This window comes from Arachis hypogaea, chromosome 2 (genome assembly GCF_003086295.3).
Source record: "Arachis hypogaea cultivar Tifrunner chromosome 2, arahy.Tifrunner.gnm2.J5K5, whole genome shotgun sequence".
Taxonomy (NCBI): Eukaryota; Viridiplantae; Streptophyta; class Magnoliopsida; order Fabales; family Fabaceae; genus Arachis; species Arachis hypogaea.
In genome coordinates, this window is record NC_092037.1 from 96929047 (window position 1) to 96956611 (window position 27565).

At 29.4% G+C, this 27565-nt stretch overlaps 1 protein-coding gene across 1 annotated transcript; it reads left to right on the forward strand.

Moving 5' to 3' along the window:
* Positions 1 to 4666: 4666 nt before the first annotated feature.
* LOC112728907 (allene oxide cyclase, chloroplastic-like) lies at positions 4667 to 26444 on the forward strand. The gene is made up of 3 exons (XM_029294175.2): positions 4667 to 4775; positions 25565 to 25689; positions 25786 to 26444. The coding sequence occupies exons 1-3, from the start codon at positions 4667 to 4669 to the stop codon at positions 26191 to 26193; spliced, it is 642 nt and encodes a 213-aa protein (XP_029150008.2). The 3' UTR covers positions 26194 to 26444.
* The last annotated feature ends 1121 nt before the right edge of the window (positions 26445 to 27565 follow it).

Below are 27565 nucleotides of genomic sequence, written 5' to 3' on the forward strand. Positions count from 1 at the left end.
TTGAGGATTACTATGATGTTTTGGGATATTGGTACCCATATCACTACAAGAAAACACGTCTTTTGCCACGCTTTTAAAGCGTGGCGAAAAGCTGAAAAAAGCGTGGCAATAGCTTTTCGCCACGCTTTTTGAGCTACCGCCACGCTTTTGAAAGGGTGACCTATCAAAGGGTGGCGGTTGCTCTATCCCCACGCTTTTTGCAGCCTATTGCCACGCTTTTTGTTTGCCACGCTTTTTTACAAATTGCCACTTGGAAAAGCGTGGCTGTAGGTGGGAAATATAGCCACGCTTTTAAAGCGTGGCTGTAGGTGGAGATATGGCTACGCTTTTAAAGCGTGGCGATAGGTGGATATACGGCCACACTTTTAAAGCGTGACGATAGGTGGATATACGGCCACGCTTTTAAAGCGTGGTGATAGGTAGATATACGGCCACGCTCCATAGCAAAATATATAGCCACGCTTTAAAAGCGTGGCGAAAGCCTTGTTAAATTAAAAAAAAAATTCTTTTTGTTACTTGATCTTCATTGCTACACAATATAAATTTTCAATCCTTTTTTATTACCAAACCTACAAATATAGTATGCAATTTTTATTACAAGACAAATCAAACAATAATTAGTGAGATATTTACTATAATTGTTTTATACATTAAAAAACTATTACTCAAATACAAAATAAATTTCGAGTTCAAATTCCAAAACTAAAAACCGAAGAAAAATACAGAAATAATACAAGTTAGAACTGCTCATAATATATCAAATTACACTAATAGAGATGATCATCAACCTAAATACTTAGTAAAAGATCAAAATCAACCTAAAACTGCTCCACTTTGTGCATTAAGCGTTCAAGTTATCCATTCCAATACTAGCCTGCAGCAAAATATCAAGAACAAATTGAACCAACAAAAACGATATATATAAAAATATTATAAGAAATAATCTAATTTATGCATGTATTAACAATTCCAAATTAAACCAGGTTCACATTCTACGATAAAATACTGTTAGATTGAACCACAGAAAGCCAGAAATTGAATTGAATGCTCACTGATTGGTAAATGCAAATCTAAAAGTACAATAACACGAAACTAAACTATGCTCAAAATACCAAACTAAATTATTGAACAACTATAAAGCAGATGCATTATTAGCTCTTTTTTCAAGCGACAAAATTATTTATTTGCAAAACCAATAAAGCAATAAGGTTGATGCAGAATGCTTAAGGTATACCGGTGAGGGAAAAAATCTGCATCCTGTTGAAGAATCCAAGAAAGTAGTGAGATCAACCATGTCTTCAAGTTTGAACTTTATGCCAGTCTCCTCTTCAACCTGTCAGAGGCACAACTAAGCTATGAAGAGAGAGAGAGAGAGAGAGAGAGAGAGAGAGAGAGAGAGAGAGAGAGAGAGAGAGAGAGAGAGAGAGAGAGAGAGAGAGAGAGAGAGAGAGAGAGAGAGAGAGAGAGAGAGAGAGAGAAGCCTCACGAACTGCAGTGCCAACGAAATCAACCTTGTCATCATCCAACATTCCAGTAGTTTTAAATTTGAGAAACCCAATGCGCTTTAAATTTGAGAAACCCAATGCGCTTTCCAAACATGTCTACACCCTGTTTACACCAAAAAGAGTCCAACTAGTTTTGTTGATTTTGATTTGAGAACATGAATAAGACTAGAAGACTAACAGGTTAGTCAGTTACTTAAATTACCACTTAACAAGGCCTAATTATCAGAAATCATATCCACTTTTTAAACACTGATGATGCAATTACCTGAATTAAAACTTGTCTCAGAGCCAAGGTGCCATCAGCTAGAATCCCAATCTCACTTTGCAAGTTATGCAACCATTGCTTGAATAAAGAGGAATCAATAGCATTCCTGCAATGGAAAACAACAAAAACCAAACCAAACCACCACAACTGAGACATGTTTTTTATATAGCATGATAACAAGAAGAAACTGTGTGCCTATCAATTCTCTTTTGCCATTACATCTCATGGGGACTTGTCAAAACCTAGCATCTAATTGAACAAAACCTCCAATATCTAATTTTAGTAGCTGTCAAAACCTGCAGGGTGTGAAAGAGGAAGAAACGAATGCCTAAATCCATCTTTTAATATTGGTGAGAGCATAATCAATCAATTATTGGTGAGAGCATAGAAACAATAGACTGCAGTATTACACAAACTACACCATAAATTACATATGAGCTATAGTTTTCAAAGAAAAAAAGGGGCCAAGAAAAATATGAGCTACACCATAATATGATACTCTATCAAACAAAAGGCCGTCCAGCAACCAGATTAGAAGAAAAATTAGATCAGACAATAAGGCCAGCGAACAGTCACGACAACAAGAAAGACGAAAAATAAACACACAAGCTATGCACATTAAATAAAATCAGTCAAGTTCAACCAGATCTTAGATCTCCACAGTAGAAGATCAGAATCAGAGTTATCAGCATGCTATATACAGTTAAACATAGCACAATTTCTAGATCTACTAGGTCTCTAACACATGGCACGAAGCAGCAACACTTATTAAACAGCAGCAGTAAATAGCTGTTTCCCAGGTTCAAGCAAGCAGCAAACAGAATCCATAGACTTAACCAGTTCCACAAACTGAAATCATTGCAGTTCATATAACAGTCCAAATTCTCTAATTAACCACCTAATTCAACTAAACCAAATTAGTTGAACTAAACAAGCTAAACAGAATGAGCTAAACCAGATTAATCAAAAAGAAATATTGGTGAGAGCATGATCAATCAATTATTGGTGAGAGCATGGAAACAATAGACTGCAGTATTACACAAACTACACCATAAATTACATATGAGCTACAGTTTTCAAAGAATGCTTGTTCTTTACCAGTGTGTGAGTTGCTATGCCTCTCATCTGAGCTCGACTACCTTGAAGGTTAGCAATCTGCTGCGTAAGCCTTACCAACTGTCGAGCAAGAACTTTAGTTGCAGCCTGAATATTGCACAGGAAAAGAAGAATATATTAGCATGTTTGGCATAATAAATTATCTAAAGACTAGAGAGAAATAATAGTTTTTAATACTTTCAAAACTTTTGACAGAAGGCTATTTCAATATATAAGATGTTTCGAACTAAAAGTAAGCCAATTCGAACACATTCAGATCAACGTGACAGCTTCTCAAGTAATTATGCATAAGAAACCTATGAGAAAACGTGGATCATACCTCGGCGACAAATAATTAAGAAATAGAGTAATTAAAATTTATTATTTAGAGTCAAGTTACAAGTGTATTGAATACATTAATATAATTAGGGGTGGTAAAGCTAGATTTTCTCATTGTCAAATAGGGATGACAACTGGAACTAGAGTGGAAAGCATATATAATACAAAATATTTTATTATTAAATCAGAGCAGCAGCAGCACAGCAGACCCAGAAATCAAATAATCATTCAACAAATAATCATCCATAACTGAAATCAATAAATCAACATCACAGTAAAAAATAGCAGCTCTCATTAACACAATAAAAAACACCAGCTGCACAACAGAACCAGAAATCAAATAAATCATCAACAAAAATTCAAAAACAGCAACAAATAATCAACAAAAACCATGAAATCAATAAATCAACAAAAATTCAAAAACAACAGAGCCAGAAATTCAAAAACAGCAGCAGCAGCATAGCAAACCAATTTTTTATCAATAATTTCAACAAAAACACAAAACCCTGTAATCTTATCCATGATTTCACTTCCAGAAACAGAGTTAATCAACTAAGAACAAGCAAGAATGAGGGTATCAATTAATCATCAAGCAGTAAGCCAGTAACAGAGTTAATCAACCAAGAACAAGCCAGTAACTACAAACAAAGCGTTTTCAAGAAGCAGTAGCTTAAGAAAGCAGTAAACAAACACACCTGAGTCGCATAAGTCCGCTGAAAAGGGCTCTTCTCTGCATTGAGCTGAAAGAAAAGATTCAAAAGAACACATTATGCTTCAATTTAGAGAAACTTAAAAACACGATTACTTGATTCACTGCTATCTACGATAGCAAATTTTACCCTAACTATTCTGCACAATCCTTTTAACTTGATCACACACACACACAAAAACTGTTCAACCTTTTATGTAAAAACTATGATCGATACCTACATTCCAGTTGCTAACGAATTCTGAAGTAAAAAATTTTATTCACAGAGACTATGTTCGCCACTTAATTAGCTATAATTAAAGAAGCCTAGCAGGATACTAAAATCCAGTAATCTACCGAGTCTCACGAAAACGACAGAATAAGTTAAAAGGAATCGAGTGAGAGATAAGCGAATTGAGCACGATGAGAGTGAAGCAGAAGTCATTCTCAAACAGGAACTACAGCTTCCTCAGATCAACAAGCACACGCAAATCATCTTTCAAATAACAATCAAAAACGAAGGAAAGTAAAGAAAAACCTAATTATCAAAAGCTAGTAAACGAAACGGCGATCAAAGAGAGAATTGAAGTGAGGAAGGGTTTATGAAAGAGAGAGAGAGAGAGTACGGACATTTTTGAACTGAAGGAGGCCATAAGGTCGCCGAGGTAGGAGACAGTGCGATGAGCGGATTCGATGAGCGGAAGACGAAGATGAAGATTAACAAGATGAAGAAGGGTGAAGGGCTAAGGGCGAGTGACGAAGATTAACAGTGCGATGAGCGGATTCGATGAGCGGTTTCGAGTGACGAAGGCTAAGGGCGAAGGGTTCAGGGCGAAGGGCGAAGGGCGAAGGGGGAAGGGTGAAGTGCGAAGGGTGAAGGGAGGCGCTCTTCAGGCTTAGGGTTTCGAGTGATTAGGGTTAGTGTCTTTGGGTTGGGGACCGGGTTGGGAGCCAGGTCAGGGGCCGGGTTAGGGTGAATGGGTTGGAGCCCCTCTCGCCACGCTTTTAAAACGTCACTGTTTTGCTCTACGGCCACGCTTTTGAAGCGTGGCAGAAAAGGACCTTTTGGCCACGCTTTTAAAGCGTGCCAAAAGCGTACTAGGATATGGCCACGCTTTGTAAGCGTGGCCGTAATGAAACCCTGTCGCCACGCTTTCAAAACGTCCTTGTTTCTCTTTATGGCCACGCTTTTGAAGCGTGGCAAAAAAAAGCGTGGCCGTTGATGCTTTTCGCCACGCTTTTGAAGCGTGGCAATAAAAAAAGTGGCCAAATCTCTAATCTATTGCCACCCTCATAAAAGCGTGGCCATTGACCACTTTTGGCCACGCTTTTGAAGCGTGGCAAGAAAAAAGCGTGGCTATAGGCCTTTTTTCTTGTAGTGTATATATAAAAATAGAATACAGAGAAGTGGGAACTAGGGTACATGCAAACGCCACAAATTAAAGGGTGAAGTGGCAACAGGATAGAGAATAGAGACAACTAATTTAATGGCTACTAATTAGAGGTAATAAATATATCAAGGAAAAGCATGAGAAGCAAATGAAATATTTGTACCATGTGTATAATGAAGGTTTATGGAGTATTAGAGATATAATTATAGTGTTATATTTTTTTATCAGCTGAAACTTTTGGGATGAGTGGTATCATGACATAATATTAGAGCGCTAAATCCAAAAGATCAAGAGTTTAATTCATGGTGAACCCCAAAATCAGTAGTCCATTGTACACATCATACAAATAATCCATTATCTTTCTAGCGGGACTCATAAATCAATAGTGCTAAGTGCTAACTGCCAAGTATACATTAAAATTAATTACTAATATAAAATATATATTAAAATAAATTAAATTATAAATATAATTATACACAAATATATAATAATTGAATTTGATAATTAATTTTAGTATGTAAATAATATTTTTATAAATAAATTAAAATATTTTGTTTCTTTATATTTTTATAATTTTATTAAAAAATAATTAATTTGATTAGCATGTATGTTTAAAATTTGAATAATTGATATAAAATATAATAAAAGAATTATTTATACCGTGAATATTATAATAAGTAAATTTTAAAATTAAATAAGAAATAATGAATAGTTAAAAAAATTATTATTTAAGAATATATATATAAAATATTTAGTCTTGTTTTTTTTAAGGCAGTCATTTATTTTTATTCACCAATAAAAGAAAAGAAAGATATTGTCCAAATTGAAGGACATAAACGTAAAAGCAAAAGAAAGGGATTCTCCTAAAAGTTTCACTTCACACGCAGGTGAGTAAACAAAAACTAAGTCACTAAATATTTAGTCCTGTAAAGACAGAATAATTATAAATTATACTTTTATTGTTTTAGATTAATATATTTTTTATAAACTAATTAACTAATTAGAAGTTTAATATATATATATATATATATATATATATATATATATATATATATATATATATATATATATATGAGCGAAGCCTAGTTAAGATAAAGCGACTATGTCGTTCAAATTTTTTATAAAAAATAAAAAATAGTTCAGTTAACTTTAAATACTTTACTATAATTTAAAGTACTCATATTCAATGTTTATCTCTTATTTTTATTGCATTGAATGTATTTTTGTTGACTTTCACAACACATCAAAATTAAATTTTAAAATCAAATCAAATAAAAAAATTATCTAACAAAAAAAGATCGTCTAAAATAAATAAAAGATAAAAATCATCATTATAAAAAAATTATTTAACAATCAAATCAAATAAAAAAAGTTATCTAACAAAAAAAATAAGAATAAAAAAGATCATCTAACAAAATAAAAGATAAAAATCATCATTATAAAAACGCTGCTTTGCTAGCAGCTTCTCTGTTCACATTTTGAAACTCTCTATTCAACAAGTAACATTTCCTCTACCTTTGAGTTCAAATATAAAAAATTAGCAAGTATTTTTTATTTATTTAATTTAATATTATTTTATATTTTACTGTTTATTTAATTTAACTTTTTATATAATAAAAAATATTAGAATATTCAATAAGTATTAATATTATTGTATTTGTATAAATTGATAAAAAATTAATAAATATTATAATTTTTAATATTTATCATTCTAACTTCTTTTTTACATATTTTACAATATATATATTCAAATTTTTATATAAAATAATTATAAAAAATAAAAAATTGATATATTTTTTAAGAAAAAGGCTAAAATTTATGTTAAATTTTTTTTTCCAAAATTTTATTTCAAACTCCACCACTATATATATATATATATATATATATAGACACACACAGAAATGTGTGGTTCTAGTTTTTTCCATAAATTGAAAATGCAACCCATATATGTTATCAAACTAATAAAATTTGGAAATAATCAAGATCATTTTTTATTACAATATCTTATAGCATATTATATAAATTTAGCTAATATATGATGATATTAATTCAAAAAGAATTATAATATATAATTAATGTTTTACATATTGAGAATCAGTCTTGTTAAGCAGTAAACTAAACAAGTCTGCAATATAAAGAGAATTTTACTGTTGAGAATAACAATTTTTTGTTAAAACAATATTACTGCTTAGCAAGACTGATCCTCAGTATTACATAAAATTTTAAAACAATATTAATGATATTATATATATATATATATATATATATATATATATATATATTTGAATATACACCATAATTAACTGACATTAACGATTAATAATTAACAAATTCCTCAAATATATTTTGCCTATAATGAAAACTCTCTTAATCATGGTAAAATTTCATCATTTACATTTAATAATTTTTTTAAATGGCATTGAGATCGAAGAAGGACATATAAAAACTGGCGCTAAAATGTGCCACCTTAATTGAAGTCAAAATACTATACACTTTCGGATGATATAATCATAATAAGTTATACATATTAATTTGGGAATCATATGGGATGATTTGGAATGGCTTCATAAAAAAATATCTTGAGTTAAATTTTAAAATGGTTTTTAAATTTGTAATCGAGCATCAAATTTATTTCGTAACTTAAATTTGCTGTAAAATTATTTCTGAATTTAACAAGTTAAGAATTAAGTTTAAGATTCGATTACAAATTTAAAAAAGGAAAATTCTAGGGGGTCAGCAGTTTTATTAAATTTTGACCAACATATAACCAACAGAGAAAGGTGAGCCATTGGATGAAATTTCACACCAATCTCACACCATCAAATTATCATTGATGGTTAATTGATGGCTAACAATCACAAAAATTACTGGTCCCCTAACATTGCTCTTTAAAAAATACTTTGAAATTTACCTCAAATATACTTTTAACTGAATTTAAAAATTAGTAGTATTTTGCATTTATATGTGAATTGTTGATAGAAATTAATATTTTGAATCTTAACACGCACTGTAAATGATATAAACTTTCTCGTAAATGCTTATATCTCTTTAAAAAAGATATATGTAGTCGAACCTATCACAAATCGAACAAATATTATTTTTTACGATACAAAAATATAATATTTGAATAAATTTAATTTACTTTAAATAAAAAAATTCAAACATAAAGTGACTTTAACAAAAGATATTCACACCTCAAGGCTAAAAGCACATTTTAAATCTGATTGAGAACAATTATTATATAATTAAAGAAATAAAGATATGGGTTGATTAATAAAAAGCGTTAGAATTTTAATTTTTATATTAAAGGAGGATCTTTGATAAACAAAAAAGATATATTATTATTATTATTATTATTATTATTATTATTATTATTATTATTATTATTATTATTATTATTATATAAGGTAGTTAAAGAAGAAAATGCGAAAAAATAAACAAAAGATTAGAACATATACTTATAAAGAGTAAATAAAATACTTTATATATGATATCTACGGAAATAGAGACAGATTTAAAAATTTTAATATGGAAGAGTTAAATTTCAGATGAACTTTTTAATTAATTTGTTATTATAATTTTTATTACATAAAATTATTTTAGATATAATATGTAAGCCAAGTCTCTGGTGGCTATGGCTATGGTAACTAGTGGTGGCTAAGGTTACACTTTTAACTTAAAAGTGTAACCTTTCACAAAGAAAAGCGTCACCTAACGAAAAAAAGTAAATTAGAAGATTTAAGAGAAGAAATAATTAAGTTATCAAAATTAATAGATCAAAAATTAATGATTTTAACTAATGTCAACTGTAATGACACCGAATTCTTAAAATCAATACAAAATGATTTTTCTCAAAATCTTTATTTTACTATAAGTTTTATTGAAGGACTTCAAAAACCTGAAAAAACTTATTTTTCACACGGAATTTCTAAAAAATGTTACTATGGAAATGATTCCCCACACCTATATCATACTTTTAACCCACAATTAAATTCTATAGTAGATATGCTTGAGGAAATATTAACATCCATAAAATTTCAAAGAAATAAGGAAAAACAGAATCCCAAGGAAGAAAAATTTCAAAACATAATTAACATAACAGATTTAAAAGTAAAACCACCACTAAAATTATGAATATTGAAGAAAAATTAGAAGAAGTTACAATGCTTTTTAAACAATTAAAAATGGCTCAAGAAAATAATATTATGGAACATGGTTTTCAAATAGAGAAAGAATTAGTAAATTCTGAAAATATAGAAAATGAAGAACACATTCTAGATTATTCAAGTGACGAAGAACCAACTATTCCAATACAAGTAAAGAATGAAGCTGGAACATCTAAGGATAATCAATCTCAATTTAAATGGGAAACAGGTTTTGATAATTATGCTTTTAAAAAAGGGTTTATAAATAAAGATTCAAAATATGCAAAAATACCATCAAAATACGTTCCTAAAATCCAGGAAATGGAAGGAGAAAGAATGCTCGATTTAGACTGCAAAAAGAACGAAAAAGAAATTTTCGAAAATTGGTTGAATTCCTTCTTATTAGAAGCCTTTACTAATCCAAAACTTGGTGAATTGTCTGGAAGGGACATTTGGAATTACATAGGGTTTCATACTAAAGGAACTATAAGAGATTATATGACATCAATAGAAAACCAAATAATAGAAGAATTAGAAACAAAAACAACAGCTTATGATAAGATATTATATATAATGATGATTCTATATAAAGAATTTTTTGGAAAAAATATTATAGATCATAGACAAGAAGTCTATAATAAAGAATATCAAGAAGCAAAAAACCATTTAGCTAATATTCAGATATATGATTTATGTAATGTGGAGTCCTATATATGTGAATATAGAATACATTATTACAAATTAAAAGAAGAAGATAAAAATCATTATCTTAGTATGTACATAACAAAACTTCCATATCCTGCTAATGAATTTATAATGGGAAGATTTATAAGAGAAATAAATAGAGGAACAATTGAAAATAATTTTGGTGGAGCAACCTCTGCTATAAGAGAGGAAATAAAAGAACGTTGTATGCAAGAAGCAACTCAAAAAAGATTTGCAAATATAATCAGAATTTGCTGTCAGGATAATGAGGAGATATCTCAAAAATATGGTCTTAATAAAAATCTTCAAAGAAAAAGAAAATATCAATTTAGAAGAAGAAAATACTATCCAAACTGGAGAAAAAAGAGATATTTTAGAAAAGAAAATAACAATAAAAACAAAAGACAAAGAAATAACTATTGCTCGAATAAAAAAGAAAATTGTAAGTGTTGGTATTGCCAAGAAGAAGGACACTACGCAAATGAATGCCCGAAAAAGAAGGATAAAAAGGATCTTACTAAACAAATAGAAATTGCTAAGTCTTGTTTCATGGAACCATTAGAAGAATCTGATGATAACTTAGACTATATTTTTGAATATGTCTCGGAAACAGACTCAGAGACTGAGTAATAATGCTACATTTATTACTATAAAAATAACAGAAAAGTTTATAAATGCTTTCATAGATTCTGGGGCAACACAATGCTTTGCTAGTTCAAGTATAAAACTTGATTGGAAAAAATTAAAGAAACCATTAAAAGTTAGAATAGCTGACAAATCAATACATAAAATTGACCAAAAAGCAGAGATGGTTGAAATTTTTATTCAAAATTATAGGTTCATTGTTCCATCTATATATATGTTAGATTCTGGAATGGATTTTATCATAGGAAATAACTTTTTAAAGCTATATCATCCATTCATTCAAGAATTAACATATATAGTTTTAAAAGCTCCACACGATTCTTTAATAAATCAAAAATCAAAACGTATAAAAATACCAACTACTACTATAGATAAGATCTTAAAGTTTAAAATATTTTCTATATTAGAAACATGTTATTTAAACATATACTTTCAGATAAATATTCCAAAAAATAATCTTGAAATAAAGATAGAAGAACTCTTGAATGAAATTTGTGCTGAAAATCCTTTAGATATTAAAAATACAAATAACGAATTAGTAAGCATTAAATTAAAAGATCCCACAAAAGAAATAAATGTCCCAAATAAAATTCCTTATTCCGCGAAAGATAGAGAAGAGTTCTCATTAGAGTGTAAAGACCTTTTGGAAAAAGGAATTATAAGATTAAGTAAAAGTCCTCATGCGGCTCCAGCTTTTTACGTTGAAAACAATAATGAAATTAAAAGGGGAAAACGAAGAATGGTAATAAACTATAATAAAATGAATGAAGCAACTATTGGTGATGCTCATAAACTTTCAAGAAAAGATTCTATTTTAGAAAAAATCAAAGGAGCAACTTGGTTTTCATCTCTCGATGCAAAATCAGGATATTGGCAACTTCGTTTAGACGAAGAAACAAAGAAATTAACTGCTTTTACTTGCCCAACAAAGGAATCAACAAGTGTGTTGCTTTATGAATGGAATGTATTACCATTCGGATTAAAGCAAGCCCTAGGTATTTATCAAAGATTTATGGAAGAAAATCTAAAAGAGTTAAATAAATTTGTTTTAGTATACATTGATGATATACTAATTTTTACAAAACAGGATAAAGAAGACCATCTTCAAAAATTATTAATAGTTTTAGAAAGATGCAAGGAAAAAGGATTAGTTCTTAGTAAAAAGAAAGCAAGAATAGCAAAACAAGAAATAGAGTTCCTTGGATTAATTCTATCTACTCAAGGAAAGCTAAAACTTCAACCAAATGTTCTAGAAAAGGTAAATTTATTTCCTAATAAAATAGAAGATAGAAAACAATTACAAAGATTTTTAGGGTGTATAAATTATATCTCTGATCATGGATTTTTAAAGAATATAACAGAATACACTAAAAGCTTATTTCCAAAAATAAGTACTAAAAAAGTATGGAAATGGGATGAAAAAGATAGCATACAAATTCAAAGAATTAAAGAATTATGTGAAAAACTTCCAAAACTTTATATTCCAGAAGAAAATGACTACTTAATAGTAGAAACAGATGCTTCAGACATAACCTGGGCAGGATGTCTAAAAGCTAAGAAAGCTATAAAAAGTTTGGAACAAGAAAAAGAATCACTAGATTCTAAATATCCCCCAAAGGATTACTTTGCAGGTATATTTCAGGGACTTTTACTCCAACAGAACAGAGATATACTACTCATGAAAGGGAAATTCTAGCAGCAATTAAATCTCTTAAGAAATGGAAAATTGATTTACTACCTAAAGAATTTACATTAAGGACAGATTGAAGTTATTTAACAGGTTTCATACGATATAATTTGAAAGTAGATTATAATCATGGATGATTGGTAAGATGGCAATTATTTTTGTTACAATATCCAATAAAAATTGAATATATTAAGGGTGACAAAAATGTTATTGCAGATACATTAACAAGAGAATGGAGTTCGTCTACAACGCATTAAATCAAGAAATTCAAAAATACGAACAAGAACTCGAAAAATGCAAGCATTGTCAGCAAATAAGGACACAGATCCAATCCCTCAAGAAGGCCATCGAAGCAATGAAATCAACACAACAACCAAAACCATCAGAGTTCAGCCAGCTAAGCGTGGTGGACAAATCAGGTGAGGAAAAAATTCCAGAAAATAAAACAATTGCTGAAATTATCAAAAAATCCACCCAAGATAAAAAATATTATGTAATTTATAATGGCCCCATGAAAGGAGTATATGATGCCTGGGAAAAAGCAGCACCATTTACACAGCAATCAAGGATAATTCATAAAGGAGGGTTTTTAACACTGGAAGAGGCAAAGGAATCTTTTAGAGAATATGAAGCTCTTCATCCAGAGCAAACCCTAAAAAGAGCAGATAAAGCTCCAATTCAAACCCAGAGAACAGGGATAATAAGAAACATTCCTACAAGGGCTGAAATCAAGGAAAAGAAAAGGGTTTGTAGATCAAATCTCAGAGAAACCCTTAACATAGTCTTGAATTGGACTGCAGAAAAGAGGGCGATCTTGGGATATTATCCTATTGCCAAAGAACAGCTAACAAAGCTGGTTATATTTCCAGAGGCTTCTCCATCTGACACCTATCAGTTTTTCCAGTATGGATTAATTGATACAATCTTAATTTTTAATGATTTGAAAATTATTAGTGAGTTTCCTGCAGGATTTATTGATGCAGTAAAAAGATTTAAAAATATGATTGACAACGTAAATCCAAGGGATATATCCCTAAAATTTACGAATAGTCAACCTATTTTTAATGAAGAAGAAGAATGCTTGGTTCCAGCACATCAAGTGATCTTCATGTCCGTCTTCCCAGAAAATTTTCAACCAATTGATCAAGTTCAAGATTTAACAATCTACAGTCATGAAGGAAGACTAGCCAGCACACTAGCAAGGGTCTTCGAAAGAACTCAAAAGATAACAAGGGAATCTCACACAAGAATCAATTATAAAAGCAGAAATACTTTGCTTGTGTCCAGTAAAAAGAATGAAATTGAAGAAAGAGAGATGAGACTCTTAGTGGAATTTGAATCAGCATTCTACAACTTATCTGGACTCTTAGAAAAGCTCCCCGAAGGGATAAAGAGGAATCTCTGCTATTTGATAAAAGACAGAGAAGACCACAAGTGTCAGCTATGTGTCTCAGAGTTATCTGAAGAAAGCAATAATAAAACGGAATCAACCCACATGATAAAAGAAGAAGACAACACATCTGAAGGTCACATGATGAAAGAGGAGGACAGCACATCTGAAGCATCTCTCAACATTATTGCATAGTGACGTAAGTGCTTAGGTCATAGAGCACCAACAATGTAGCTGGTGCAAGATAATAAACAATGACGTAAGCAATGACGTCATAAGAAGGGTAAGGATGGGAATTGTCCATCAGACCCAACCATTATAAATAGGTTGCTTAGGCAATTGTAGAAGGCATCAAACAATAGAAAGCAGAAGGCTAAGAGTACTCATATGCTAGGAGAGCAAGGAGGAAGCGGCCGAGGCGATTCTATAGTTTGAAGAAGAATTCCCTTAGGAAAAACCAATTCTAAACTCCCCTCAGGAGTTAGTATCTACAATCTCCCCTCTGGAGATAAAAACATCTTATGTAAATATTCTAAATAAAGGAAGTTTTTCTCCAGAAAGGTACGCCTTTATCTTAATCTCATAGCCATGAATTATTTAGAAAGTTTAGAATTAACGGAAGAATCTGATTATTATAGATTATCTGCCTTATTAGATAATGAAAAACAGGCTGTTCTAAAAACAGAATTAAATCTCAAGTCAAATGAAAATTTTAATAAACAAAATCTTTTAAAAGAAGTTTTTAATAGAAAAAATATAATATACTATGGAAAAATTCAACTTGAAGCCCCTATAAAGATAAAATCTGCTAATGGAGAACTTGAAATAGCTCTGATAAATGATGAAGAATTGAGTAAACAAATTGAGAAAATTAAGGATCAACAAAAAAGATCTAAAATTGGATGGATTCATATTAGTACTATACAAGTCTTAATCAAATCTACATATATGAAAGGAATTAATTCACCAATAAGCTTAGCAATCTGTGACAAAAGAATTACTGATGACCCAATAGATCAAATAATTGGAATTGTTCATGGAAACTTGGCAAACGTAAATGTTAAATTCAATGCCCATCTTGGATATGCTATACCTTTATCAACTGAAAATCTTGGAAGATCTATAAGTTTGGCTTATAAATTTCACAGAAAGAATCTAATGGAACAAGACGATGAACCATTTTCAATTACATATGCAATAAATTATGCTTTAACAAATAGCCATCATAGTATAATATTTAAAAACAGAGAAAGAATTTATGTTGATGAATTATTTCAAAAAATTGTAAAAACAGAAATACCAAAATATAAAGCTATTGAAAACCCAGTTCTTTTACTAAAAGAACCATCAGGAAAATTAGTTTCATCGAATTTTCAAATAAGAGAATCCAAAATTAATAGCCCTTTAAGTTTATCTAAGTTAAAGATTAAAGAAGAAAATTCTGAAATAAAAGAATTAACAAAAAAGGTCGAAAAATTAAATGAAACCCTAAACACTAAGTTATGACAATAAATAAAGAGAAAATATATGTAACCTATCAAGACAAGAAACAAGAGCTCTTTGAAAGAGAAAATCGGTTGAATTATTTACAGTTTTCTGAAATAAATCAAAGAGCATTTGAAACTCTAAAAATAATCTATGACAAATTGAAAGGAGAAGTTGAAGAGTTAGAAAAATCAATAGAATCTTTAGAAAATAGTGATGAATCGATGATAGAATTTGCAGAAATTCTAAGATAACTAATGAAGTATATAAAGATTGAAAGACCAGAAAATAAAATAAAAAGAAAAAGGACGAAAAAAATTAAAAAGTAAAATAAAGAAGTATAAAAGAGAATTAAATAATCTTCAATTCGAAATTAATGACCTTATAATAAAAAGGATAGAAATAAGAACAAATATAAACAAGTTGGAGCTAAACTTAAAAAATTTATAAATGCCTGGAACACCATATTATGATTTAAAAGAATTAAAGCTGTTAAAAGAAAAAATGGAGAATGAAGTTGAAAAATTAAATAGATATTTAGAAACAGGAGAAAGTGTAGAAATAAAAGAAGTTATTGAGGATTTGAAAAATTATATTAAAGAAAAAGACAAACAGATAAAAGATTTTATATACAATAATCCATGCAAAAAAGAATATTATAAACTAAATTGAAAAGTTATGGTCAATACTTTTTATAAAGCACCTGTACAAATAGAAATTTCGAAAAAGAAATTAAAAGAAAAATCCAAATTAAAAAATTGGTATCAGAGCCAAGTTAACGATTAAGGGTAACACTTTCTCTTTAAGCAACACTTTTAGTGATACGCTTTCAGTTGCCAAATGTCCACAATTAATTGGTAAACCTATTTGTAGTCACCATAGGTACAATAAGATGATAGGTACCATAGAAGGCACCTAATATGTATTTTTTACAATAAAAAACATCTAAAATATAGAACGTGATTACTAAAACATCAAGACAATAAAGTATTGTTTTTGTCCCCAACGTTTGGGGTAAATCTCAAAATTGTCCCTAATGTTTCAATCGTGCTATTTACGTTCCTAACGTTTTAAAATTGACTCAATGTTGTCCTGCCGTTAGGGATCCGTTAATAAAATTAACGGCGGGACAAAATTGAGACGATTTTGAAACGTTAGGGACGTAAATATGACTAAAACGTTAGGGACAAAAACGATACATAGAAATAAATTTTAATTTTATTCATCAATAATATCAATTTTTTATTATACATAGTATTCAATTATTTTTAATCATATTTACACTTAATCACCTTATTTTCATTCTAAATAAATTAATTTTTTTTATAATTTTACGCTTAAAGTAATATAATTTTTTTATAAATAAATAAATTTTATACTTTCATTCTAAATAAATAATGTAATTTTACTTTTATTACTTAATCACATTACTTATATTTTTTTATAGTTTTACACTTTCATTCTAATCACATTACATTATTTATTTAGAATAAAAGTGTAAAATTTATTTATTTATAAAAATACATTACTTTAAGTGTAAAATTAAAAAAATAAATTTATTTAGAATGAAAATAAGGTGATTAAGTGTAAATATGATTAAAAATAATTGAATACTATGTACAGTAACAAATTGATATTATTGAAGAATAAAATTAAAATTTATTTCTATGTATCATTTTTGTCCCCAACGTTTTAGTCATATTTACGTCCCTAACGTTTCAAAATCGTCTCAATTTTGTCCTGCCTTTAATTTTATTAACGGATCCCTAACGACAGGACAATATTAAGTCAATTTTAAGACGTTAGGGATGTAAATATGACGATTGAAACGTTAAGGACAATTTTGAGATTTACCCCAAACGTTGGGGATAAAAATAATACTTTACTCTTTAATTTATGTTATGTATTTAAAATTAAATACATGATAATAATCTAATAGATAAGATTAAATGTTCTTATTTAAAAATGTTTTAAATATCCTTCCTAGAGTCTTTGCCTAAATGAAAAGGTGACTCACTTAGAAGTAAAACCAATTAGACAAAATGACTCAAAACAGATTCATCAGAATTGTCATGAATCATGAATGTGTAATACTATTCAACTTCCTCCTCAAATGTTTTGGGCTTTTGGCATCCATAAATTTAATGAAGAGAGAGAATAATATGTAGGGTTGCATTGAAAAAGGGAAACGGTAAGGAATACAATAATTAATTGAGAAAGAGAATATGGTTATAAAAGGGAAATAGATCCTCTCCATTTTTTTTTGTCACTCGAGAGAATAAAGTGTAATCTCCCACCTTTAATTTTATAAGTGTGACCAACAATAAATAAGAGAGAGAATGTATTGAATGGTGAGATCTTCCACTGGATACCATCCAGTTTTTTTTCCATTGGAGAGGATCCACTCCCTTATAAAAGCTACTACAAAACAATAGCAATAATTTATTTTTAGAATCAGCAAATCATCAAAAATATATTTGAATTATTTTTGCTAGGATAAAAATATTTTTAAATAGACAAAAAAAATATTTTTAAATTTTATTGTTGATAAAAAATATTTTTAAATAATTTAAAAATATATTAAAAATATTCAATCGTATTTATAGAGTTACATACTCCATTAACAAAAAAGTCACCTACTCAAATAAAGATATTAAAAACATTTTATAAAGATTATTGTGTTAAAAGTGTGCTTTATTTATTTAGTCATATTTTAAAAAAATAACACTTTTATAATATATCAAAATTAAATCTGTTAGAATATAATTAGGACTAATTAGGATCAATTAATATTATTTAGTATATCTGAATATTTATTATGGAATATTATGTCTTTATTATTATGATTCTCTTAGTACCTATAAATACCATTCTATATTGTATCATTCTATGCAATTTGAATAGACAACTTGATTACAACTCAATAATACATTTTTCAGATTACTCTCTTGTTTCTAACATGGTATCAGAGCCATGGTATCCTCCTTGAAGAGGATAGATTATTTTTCTTGTGGTGAAATCACTGTAGTTTTTGCATTTTTTTCTATGTCATTCTTCTTTCCCTTTTGTCATTCCTTTGATGCTTTTTCACCTCACCGACTAGCCTATTTTTTCTGTCTTGTGTTTTTTTCAAGTCGAATGATCAAACACCATTGTCATCCGCTGTTTACCTATTCTCATGAAGAAATCATATAGTTTTCGCTCTCTTTTGGCAGTTTTGTCTGTGTTCTCTCGTTGTAGCAGTTCCGTCTGCATTTCTTTCTAGCAGTTCCGTCTGCGTTTCCCTTAGATAGCGGCAGTTCCATCTCCGCTTCCTTCAGACAAGCGGCAGTTCCATTTGCGCTTCCTTCAGACTAGCGGCAGTTTCGTCTGCACTTCTTTCAGACAAGCGGCAGTTCCATCTGCGCTTCCTTCCGACAGTTTCGTCTGCACCTATTTTATCAATTTATGCAGTCACTTGAGTTTGAAGGGGATGTTAGAATATAATTAGGACCAATTAGGATCAATTAATATTATTTAATATATTTGAATATTTATTATAGAATATTACGTCTTTATTATTACGATTCTCTTAGTACCTATAAATACCCTTTTATATTGTATCATTCTATACAATTTGAATAGACAACTTGATTACAACTCAATAATACACTTTTCAGATTACTCTCTTGTTTCTAGCAAAATCTTACAATTCATCGTCTAATGATAAAAAAGAAGCATATTCATATGAAGACAATTATAAAATCTTCATGGTAGTATCCACCAACAAAAAAAATATGACATGATTCACTTGTCAAGATCAGAATCTTACTTATCAGTTATCATATTTTTGTTTGTAGGTTTCTTTTATTTTTTTCCTTTTTCTCTTCTCTCTTTTTTTCTTTGTTATCATAGTCATCTTCATTTTTTCTCCTTATCATCATCAATTTATCATATTATTAACTCATCTTCTTTCACTTTCACCTCTTCCTCTTTTTTTCCTCTTTCTTCTTTATTATTATCATCATCACGACCACCATCATTATTCTCTTCTTTTTTCTTCTTCTTCCTCAATACCATCTTCGTCGTCTTTTTAATTTCTTCTAAAAAAATAAGAAAAAAATGCAATGCAATATTATGTTTTATGATTTTGCTCATTTTTTTCAATATTGTTGTTGTCATTTTTTTTCCAAAACAAGAATAAAAAAATTGCAACATTTTATTTTATGTATCACATTTAAAAAATATCAATTTTAAAATTAAAATTTTTTATGTCACGTATAAAAAATTTTGGTGCTATTTTTTTATATTTTCCCAAACAATTCATTCTCCTTCTTATTCTTATTTTCTTAGTTTTTCTTATTTAACATTCTCATAATTCTTATTGTTTTATCCGTTAAGAAGAATAAAAGTAAAAAAATCAAATAAAAAAATAAAAAAGAGAATTACACAATTTTTTGTTTTATTTATCCTTTTTTATAATAAACACAAAAAATAAAAAAACACATAATTTTATAAATAAAAAGATAAAAAATTTACATGAATAAAAAAAAAATTGCAGCATCAAATTCAAACTTCAAAGTCTTAAAAAAATTTTGTTCGTGGTTAAAAAATTTTAATATTATTTTTCACGTAAAAAAGAAGAAATACGTGTGATTTTACATGTATATCTGCAAGCAATTTTTAATTGAATTTGGATCAATTTAATTAAATTTAATTATAAAAATATTTAAATGTGTAACAAATTCTCAAAATAATAACAAATTTATCTCTAAAAATAAAATTAACTTTATATTTATAAAAGATGACATTCTATTAATAAAACTATTTAAATCTTAAAATATTATTCAAAATTCTAAAATTTTCCTTTAAACAAAACTTTGTATTCGATATGTTTTAACACAATCAAGGAATAAATCATACATAAAAGTTATAAATGAAAAAGGTGACTTCTTTTAAAAAGGTAAAATAAAATTGAAAAAGTAACTTAACTATTTTATATTTTAAAGATATATTTTAAGAGTATAATAATAAAATATTTTAAATTTCTTTATCTATTTAATGCATTAAAAATAATAAAAAAATATTTTTTAATAATTTTTAATAAAATATTTTTTATATGATATCCTTAAAACATTTTTTTTAAAATACAAAATATCATCATAAAATAAAAATAAAATTGTATTCATCTAAATTGTCATTAGTGGCTAAATAAATTTATAACACTAATAACAACAAAATAGTCATTTTAACTTTATGAAATATTATAATATTAAAACTAAGTTGGATTAGTCTAATCAGTGATTAATTTATTAGTCTACTTAAGTAAGTGTTGGGGTTCAAATTTCGTCTTGTACATGCAAGAACTAAACCAGCTGTAAATCCTAACAAATTAGTTATTAACCTGTTGAATCGAAAAATATCGTAAAAAAATAAAAAAAATATTATAATATTAACAAAATAGATATCAAAATATACAAATGACAAAAATTAAAACACCGTTAAAGACATATTTCATTAGATAAAATGAATGAAACCATCATTGTGAATAAAAACAAAGTTACCTGAGTAACACGTTAATTGCTCACAGAGTGTATAAGTAATGATAGACTTGCTTAAAAACGACTTACTCAACCTTAATATAACCATTGATGGTGGAGGAAAAATGGGCAAACTTCTTTATCGACGAAGAACAACAACTATAATGGATGTATTAAACGAAGGGACAAGCAATTTGATGGGACCTACCTGCTTCTGCCTCAAGTGATTATGCTTGTTCCCTTCTCTTATAAGCCAAAAGTTTTAGAAAAATTGTATCATAACATAGTATTAGATTTATATATTCAAAAGTCCTAAAATTTAATTTTTGATGAACTTTAAAAAAAATAACATAAGACAAATAAAAAATTATATAAAATTAAAACAAATTTAAAAAAACTCTTATTTAAAAAAAGTATAAAAATATAATTATTCATATTGTCTCCTCCTTTGTTAATATATAGTATCATGACAATGCAAATCTTACGTTAAATTTATTGCTTCCCTTGTTGATAGGCATGAAACTTAGGCATCTTTAATCGAAACTATTTGGTAATGACTCTCATTTTATATAATTAATCCCTTTTCCTTTTCGAATAGAAAATGTAGAAGTAAAAAGAAAAAATTTATTGGAACTTTCTTTAAAAAATATAATATATTAAAACAAACACCAATTACACATTTTAAATTAATACAAGAACTAATCCCAAAATATTTATTTTTATCATTCTAAAAAAGGATAGGACAAATAATTTTCTTACCTTTAATGGAGTGGAGTCTCAAGTCTTAGTGGAGACGAATGAATCGTGAAGCCAACAACATCAATAACATTATACAGGTAAAATCTGTCAGAATCGACAAGCCAAACTCACTAAAAAATATAAATTGAACTATGTTTTGAATTACACAAACTTAAAAAATAAGCTAAATCCACACCGTCAAATCTTATAAGTTTTAGTAAGGCAGGATAGATTGGCCTTATGAGTTGCTGCAATTTTTTTTAAGTAAAAAAAAAGTATAAGGACAAGTTAGAATTTTGAGATCTTTTATTTCAAATGCCAGTAATCACTAAGACTCCAAGAAGAAGTCATCTTCTATATTTGCGAATCTTCATAGCATTATTTCTTCGGCTGTTCTTTACAGAATCATCATCTTCGCTAACATTTTTGCTTCTCTTTGGAAAATACATCTCTATTTCTCTTTGCATCCTCCTTTTACGGCATTCTCTTCTTCTAGTGGCATTTTTGTTTCTCTGTAGTATGCTCTGTGATTTATATTTTTTTTATCTAATTTTTATATGATCAAGATTTATTAGAATTCAAAAAATTTGATTGTTGCTTCCATAGCCATAAAATTTTTAAGTTAAACTTTTATTATCATCTTTCTGATGATGTTGGAGAGTCAATCAAATTTTTAAAAGTTTAGTAGGTCTTAGAGTCAATTTAGATGAAGAATTTAAATTTTAGCAAGTAAACATACAAAATTAACGTACTATTTACAGAAATCAGATCAGGAGTACTAGTTACTATAATAAATTTTGAAAGTTAAATTGACTCAATTGTAATTTAAAGAGTCAATTTAAGTCCAATCTTAAATTTTAGAGACCTTACTTATTTTATGTGAGCAACTAACACCTCACACATGCACTTATGTTAAATTTCCCAGTGACGAGTTAACGTTTGATTCATTTTATCAAATCAAGTCGAAAATCTATCCTTAGAAAAAAATTGTTATTGGCATCTTTTATTTATATTTGTCAATAATGGCCATTTATGCCAATAATAACGTTTCTCGAATGTTTTGAATTACAGATTTAATGAAGAAAGAGAAAATTAAAGAATTCCATAATTAATTGAAAAAGAGAAGCAGCTTATTAAAAGAATAAAGTTGAGAAGGAGATACAAGTTGGGTGAGACCAAGATAGAGTTTGGGATATTCCACCAAAATAATAAGAAGAAATTACTAAAATCCAATCTAAAGAAGAGATTGAAAAATAGAAAAAAAAAATCTAAAAAGGGAACTAAGTTTGTTGAAACAATCCACAATCAAAGACTTGTCTATTTTCTGCATTAACCTTTTGACCTATTGGAATTATCTTCAGGAATTTAGGGAGCCTCCAAATCTGAATCCACACCATAATATGATCAATCATGTGCATGGAGAGAGGAGTCATTCTTGAATTTATTTTCGTTCAATGTAAGCTCAAGTTAATATTCAATTTAGGTGTTTGTTACGGTACGATCATAAATTCATACGTATCGATACGATAAAATTGTGGACAAATTAAAACACTACATGTGAATTATGTTTTCCACATCAATAATTAATTTTTTTGGTTTTAAATATAGATCATATAAATGTTTTTACTAAATCATCCTTATTCTTTAATAAAAATAAAAATTTTTTTTATTTAATTTTATAAAAAAATTTAAATATCCTTTTTGATGAGTTTGGAAAACTCTTATTTAATTTTGATGATGAACAAACATTATTAAAATATTTAAATACAAAATTATTAATTTAATCCTAATTCATATATGCTTAATTAATAATTTTGTTGTGCAGATTTTATGCTGGGCCGAAACAAAAGAAAATTAACAAAGCCCAACTGTTGCATTATTGGTTCAGCTTTGTGTTTGTAATTAAAGCTAGTTATAATTGGGCCAGAATAAATATTATTGTTGCAAGCCCAAACAAATGTTTTCTTGTGTGCTTTCCATGCTTGATCCGAAATCAATTTTATCAGGAAAGCAAATGTTATCTAAATGGGCCAGTTTTGATTATAATGTCACAAGGCCCAAATTCAATTTTGATGAATGTTTCCATGCTTTGACCGAACCCAAGAAGCAAAGAAAAATGGTTCAATGCTTCCAACGGATTCCATTCCTCACCTTGGATGGAATTCAAATTTAATTTAATGCATTGGAAACATAAGCAAGTGAGAGAAGATTGATTTGACTAAAGGCATCATTGCTACACGCCAACTAAGGGAAGTAAAAGCAAGCTATTTTCAATTAATTAGTTCAATCACTTTGAAATAGCTTTACTTCAGATTCTTTCTTCTCTCTCTCATCTCTTTCTCTCTTCGGTTATTGCACAGGAAATATTGGCAGCCATGGAAGCAAAAAAAGAGCTACCAAAAGGAGAGAAAGCAAGCCTAAAAACCATCAAAATGATGGCAAGAAAACACACCAAAATAAAAGTGAGCTGTGGCTAAGATATTCATCAAATGTGGATAGATTTGGTGAGATTATCTTGAGCCTTTTATGCTCAAAAATGGAAGAAGAAGATTCGGCCAGCTAGAGGAGATTCTTAAAGCATGGCTTGTCTTTGATTCTGCTCAACCACCACAGGGAGTAGCTAGAGTGGCGAAGTGATGGTTGAAGGCAGAGATTGAAGCAGATGAAGTCATCATCATCATGAAGCATCAAGGGCCAGAAATCCATCTTGGAGAGGAAGCCAAGGATGGAGAGCCCGGATTGATGAAGGGTGATGATCAAGAAAGGACTAGAGGTAATTGCATGTTGGTTAATGCATGGTTATCTCTTCTCTCTCTGAGTGGCCGAACCGGTTCTGTGTTTGTTGAAGGAGGAAGAAGTTGGTTCGGTTTTGGCTTCAAGTGTGGAGGCTTTCCTCTTCTTTAAAAAGGGGGAACAACTACTGTTTGAAGCAAGGAGTAAGATTTGAGAGTGCAAGGCACAGAGTTCTCAGAGCTACCTGAGCTAACAGATTTCTCTTCTCCTTCAATGTATTCTGTTTTGTAATTTTCTGTTTAATTTTGTCATGTCTTGAGTCTCATGGAAAAAAGGCAAACAGTGAGGTTTGTATGAAAAAGCCATAGAGCGGAAAAAGACAGAGAGTGCAAAATTAAAAGAAAAAGCCATAGATGTCTTAGAGTTCCTTTGTTCATCTATGTTGTGTATCATGATTCTGTGGGAATCCCCTTGTAAGTTGGGTTAGCACTTTACAAGTTGTAATCAAATTGATTATAGTGAAATTCCATCATGTTTGTGATGGAGACTGGATGTAGGCTGCACTGCACTTAGCAGCCGAACCAGGATATATCTGGGTGCAATCTTCTTCTCTTTCTACTCCATTTCTGTTTTCTACTACACAGGAGCAAAAGCCAGAATTATCTCGTGCCAAGTGACGAGACAAAACAAAAAGTCTCGTGGCAAAGGACGAGACAAAACAAAGTTGCTCGTGTCCAGTGACGAGCAAAAACAGAAAAGTCTCTTCTGAAGGTCAGCAAGTGCTAGCATCAGAAAAAGGGGCTAAGATTCAACCCCCCCTTCTCTTAGCCACTTATATTAGACAAAAACTATCCAAATTCCTTTAATTTAATCAAAATTCAATTAGCTTTAGTTTTATAATTTTAAATCTGAATCAATTTAAAAATTAAAACTAAAATACATTTCATTATTCATATATACTAAAAAATTATTTTATTTCTCATGAACCCTAATCTAATCTTTCTTATCCTTCTCATACCCAAAAAAAGAACATATCTTAAAAATTGTTCATCATCATTGTATACCATCCTTCTAATAAAAAACAATCTCACCCCTAAACTCCTACCCGAATGGCAGCAGGCTATCTTCATCCTCTCCCTTCCTCGTAGCCGCGCTCCCTCTCCGTCGGTCTTCACGCATAGCAGAGCCGCTAACATTTGATCACCTTAAAAGTTCTTTCGAAACTTGTGAGCAGGTAATAGACTATTAGTCTTTCCCACATTTCTGCAGAAAAGAAGGTTCCGGATCCTAAAAACACCGCGTAGATTGAATCAGAAAACTGTGAATTCTCTTGGTGATCTTGTACCCTTCACCAACAAGGTAATTTATTTTTTATGATTGAATTATGTTAGTGATCTAAAAACATCATCATATGATTATTCATATTATAATCTTTTCAATTATATTATTATGCAGTTGTACACTGGAGACCTTCAAAAGCGCGTAGGCATAAAAGCAGGGATCTGCATTTTGATCCAAAACAATGCAGAAAAAGGTGGTGATCGTTATGAAGCAATATACAGTTTTTACTTTGGTGACTATGGACACATTGCTGTTCAGGGTCCATACTTGACCTATGAAGACACATGCCTTGCTGTCACACGTGATTCTGGAATCTTTGAAGGTGTTTCAGGCCAAGTCAAGCTTCATCAAATTGTGTACCCTTTTAAGATTTTTGTACACTTTAATTTCTATCTTAAGGGTATTAAGGATTTGCCAAAGGAGCTTATTGTTGAAACTATTGAGCCTAATCCTTCTGTTCAGGCCTCTGATGCTGCTAAGAATCTTGAGCCACATGCTACAGTTCCTCGTTTTATTGACTGATAAACTTTAGGCTCTTGTTCTTATTTTTTTTATGTTGTGGCTGGCTATAGTTATGAATAATAAGTGGGGCGGCTATGATGTAGTTGGTGGATATTATGTATGAAAAGCTTGATTAATAAGAAATTGATCAGAATTGCTTTTGTTTTTAGTTAATATTTTGTTGAGGAAATTTTATATCGAAAGTTCTTCCATGTGATGTAAGAGTTGACCACAAATAAGGTTTACTTTATGTAATTGTTAAATCATGGGTAGCTTAAAGGCTTATTTGGATGTTGACACAAATAAATAAATAAAATTAGATTATTTGGATGGAATTGTAGTGATGACATTCTTAGTGGACTAGCAACTGGGTTGTGCATGATATCAGGTTTCTTTTTTTATGTCACATTTTGTAAAGATGTCCAATTAGAACCCCATTTAAGAAATTGATGCTACATTGGAAATGCTCATATTTTCACATTTGAAAAAACAGATAGGCTTTAGACCAAAACAAAGAGAAAAGAGCTGGACAATGTAATTCTATCTTGGGACCAAAAATTAAAAATATCAAGCTTCTGTTTATCTTGATAAATTATGGCTGATATGCTGCTGATATTTATTTTGCAATTTGCATTATTATCATCATGTACTATAAGCTGCATTGTGCTCAACTGCTCATATGCTAGAGTAACATGTTTAAGATAAAATTCATTCACTAAAAAATGTATTCTTTTATCTGAAATTTTACCCTATTGTTGGGTAAAGCAAGAGTATTTTAAGAAAAAAGCTTGATTTCTCATAGATGTCCCTCCCTGACTCTGAGGTTGTAACTTTACATTTAATTAGTAGCAAATTTCAAAGGTGACAACACTAAGCAGGAGTGTTTGAATTGCAGTTTGATGGAAAAAGAACAATACAGAAATAGAAGACACGAAGCTAAAAGAGATGTTGCCATAATGTTGTACATCAAACAGACAATCCAATTGCAGTTCTGATCAAGTGTACATTATGGAAAACAAAACAAGAAGGAAAACTGGTTACCCGCACGCAGGCGACAGCGAGAGTTTCAGTATGACAATTGAGAGAGAGACGTTCTTTGAAAGAGATGTAAGAAAACCCAGAAAAGATAAAGAACACTAGAACTGTTCTTTTGAATATTTTTTGTTCTTTAGATGTGTTCTTTTTTTTTTGTATGAACGAACATATGAAATTAGGATTTATGGAAGAGTATAAGCATGATTGATTGTACATGAATAATCAATTAGATGTTGTTTTAAATTTAACGTTAGTTAAATTTAAAATTTTGATTAATTTAAATGAATAGTTTTTTTCCAATATAAAAGGGATATTTAGGTCTTTTTATAAAATTAAATAAAAATATATTTTTATTTTT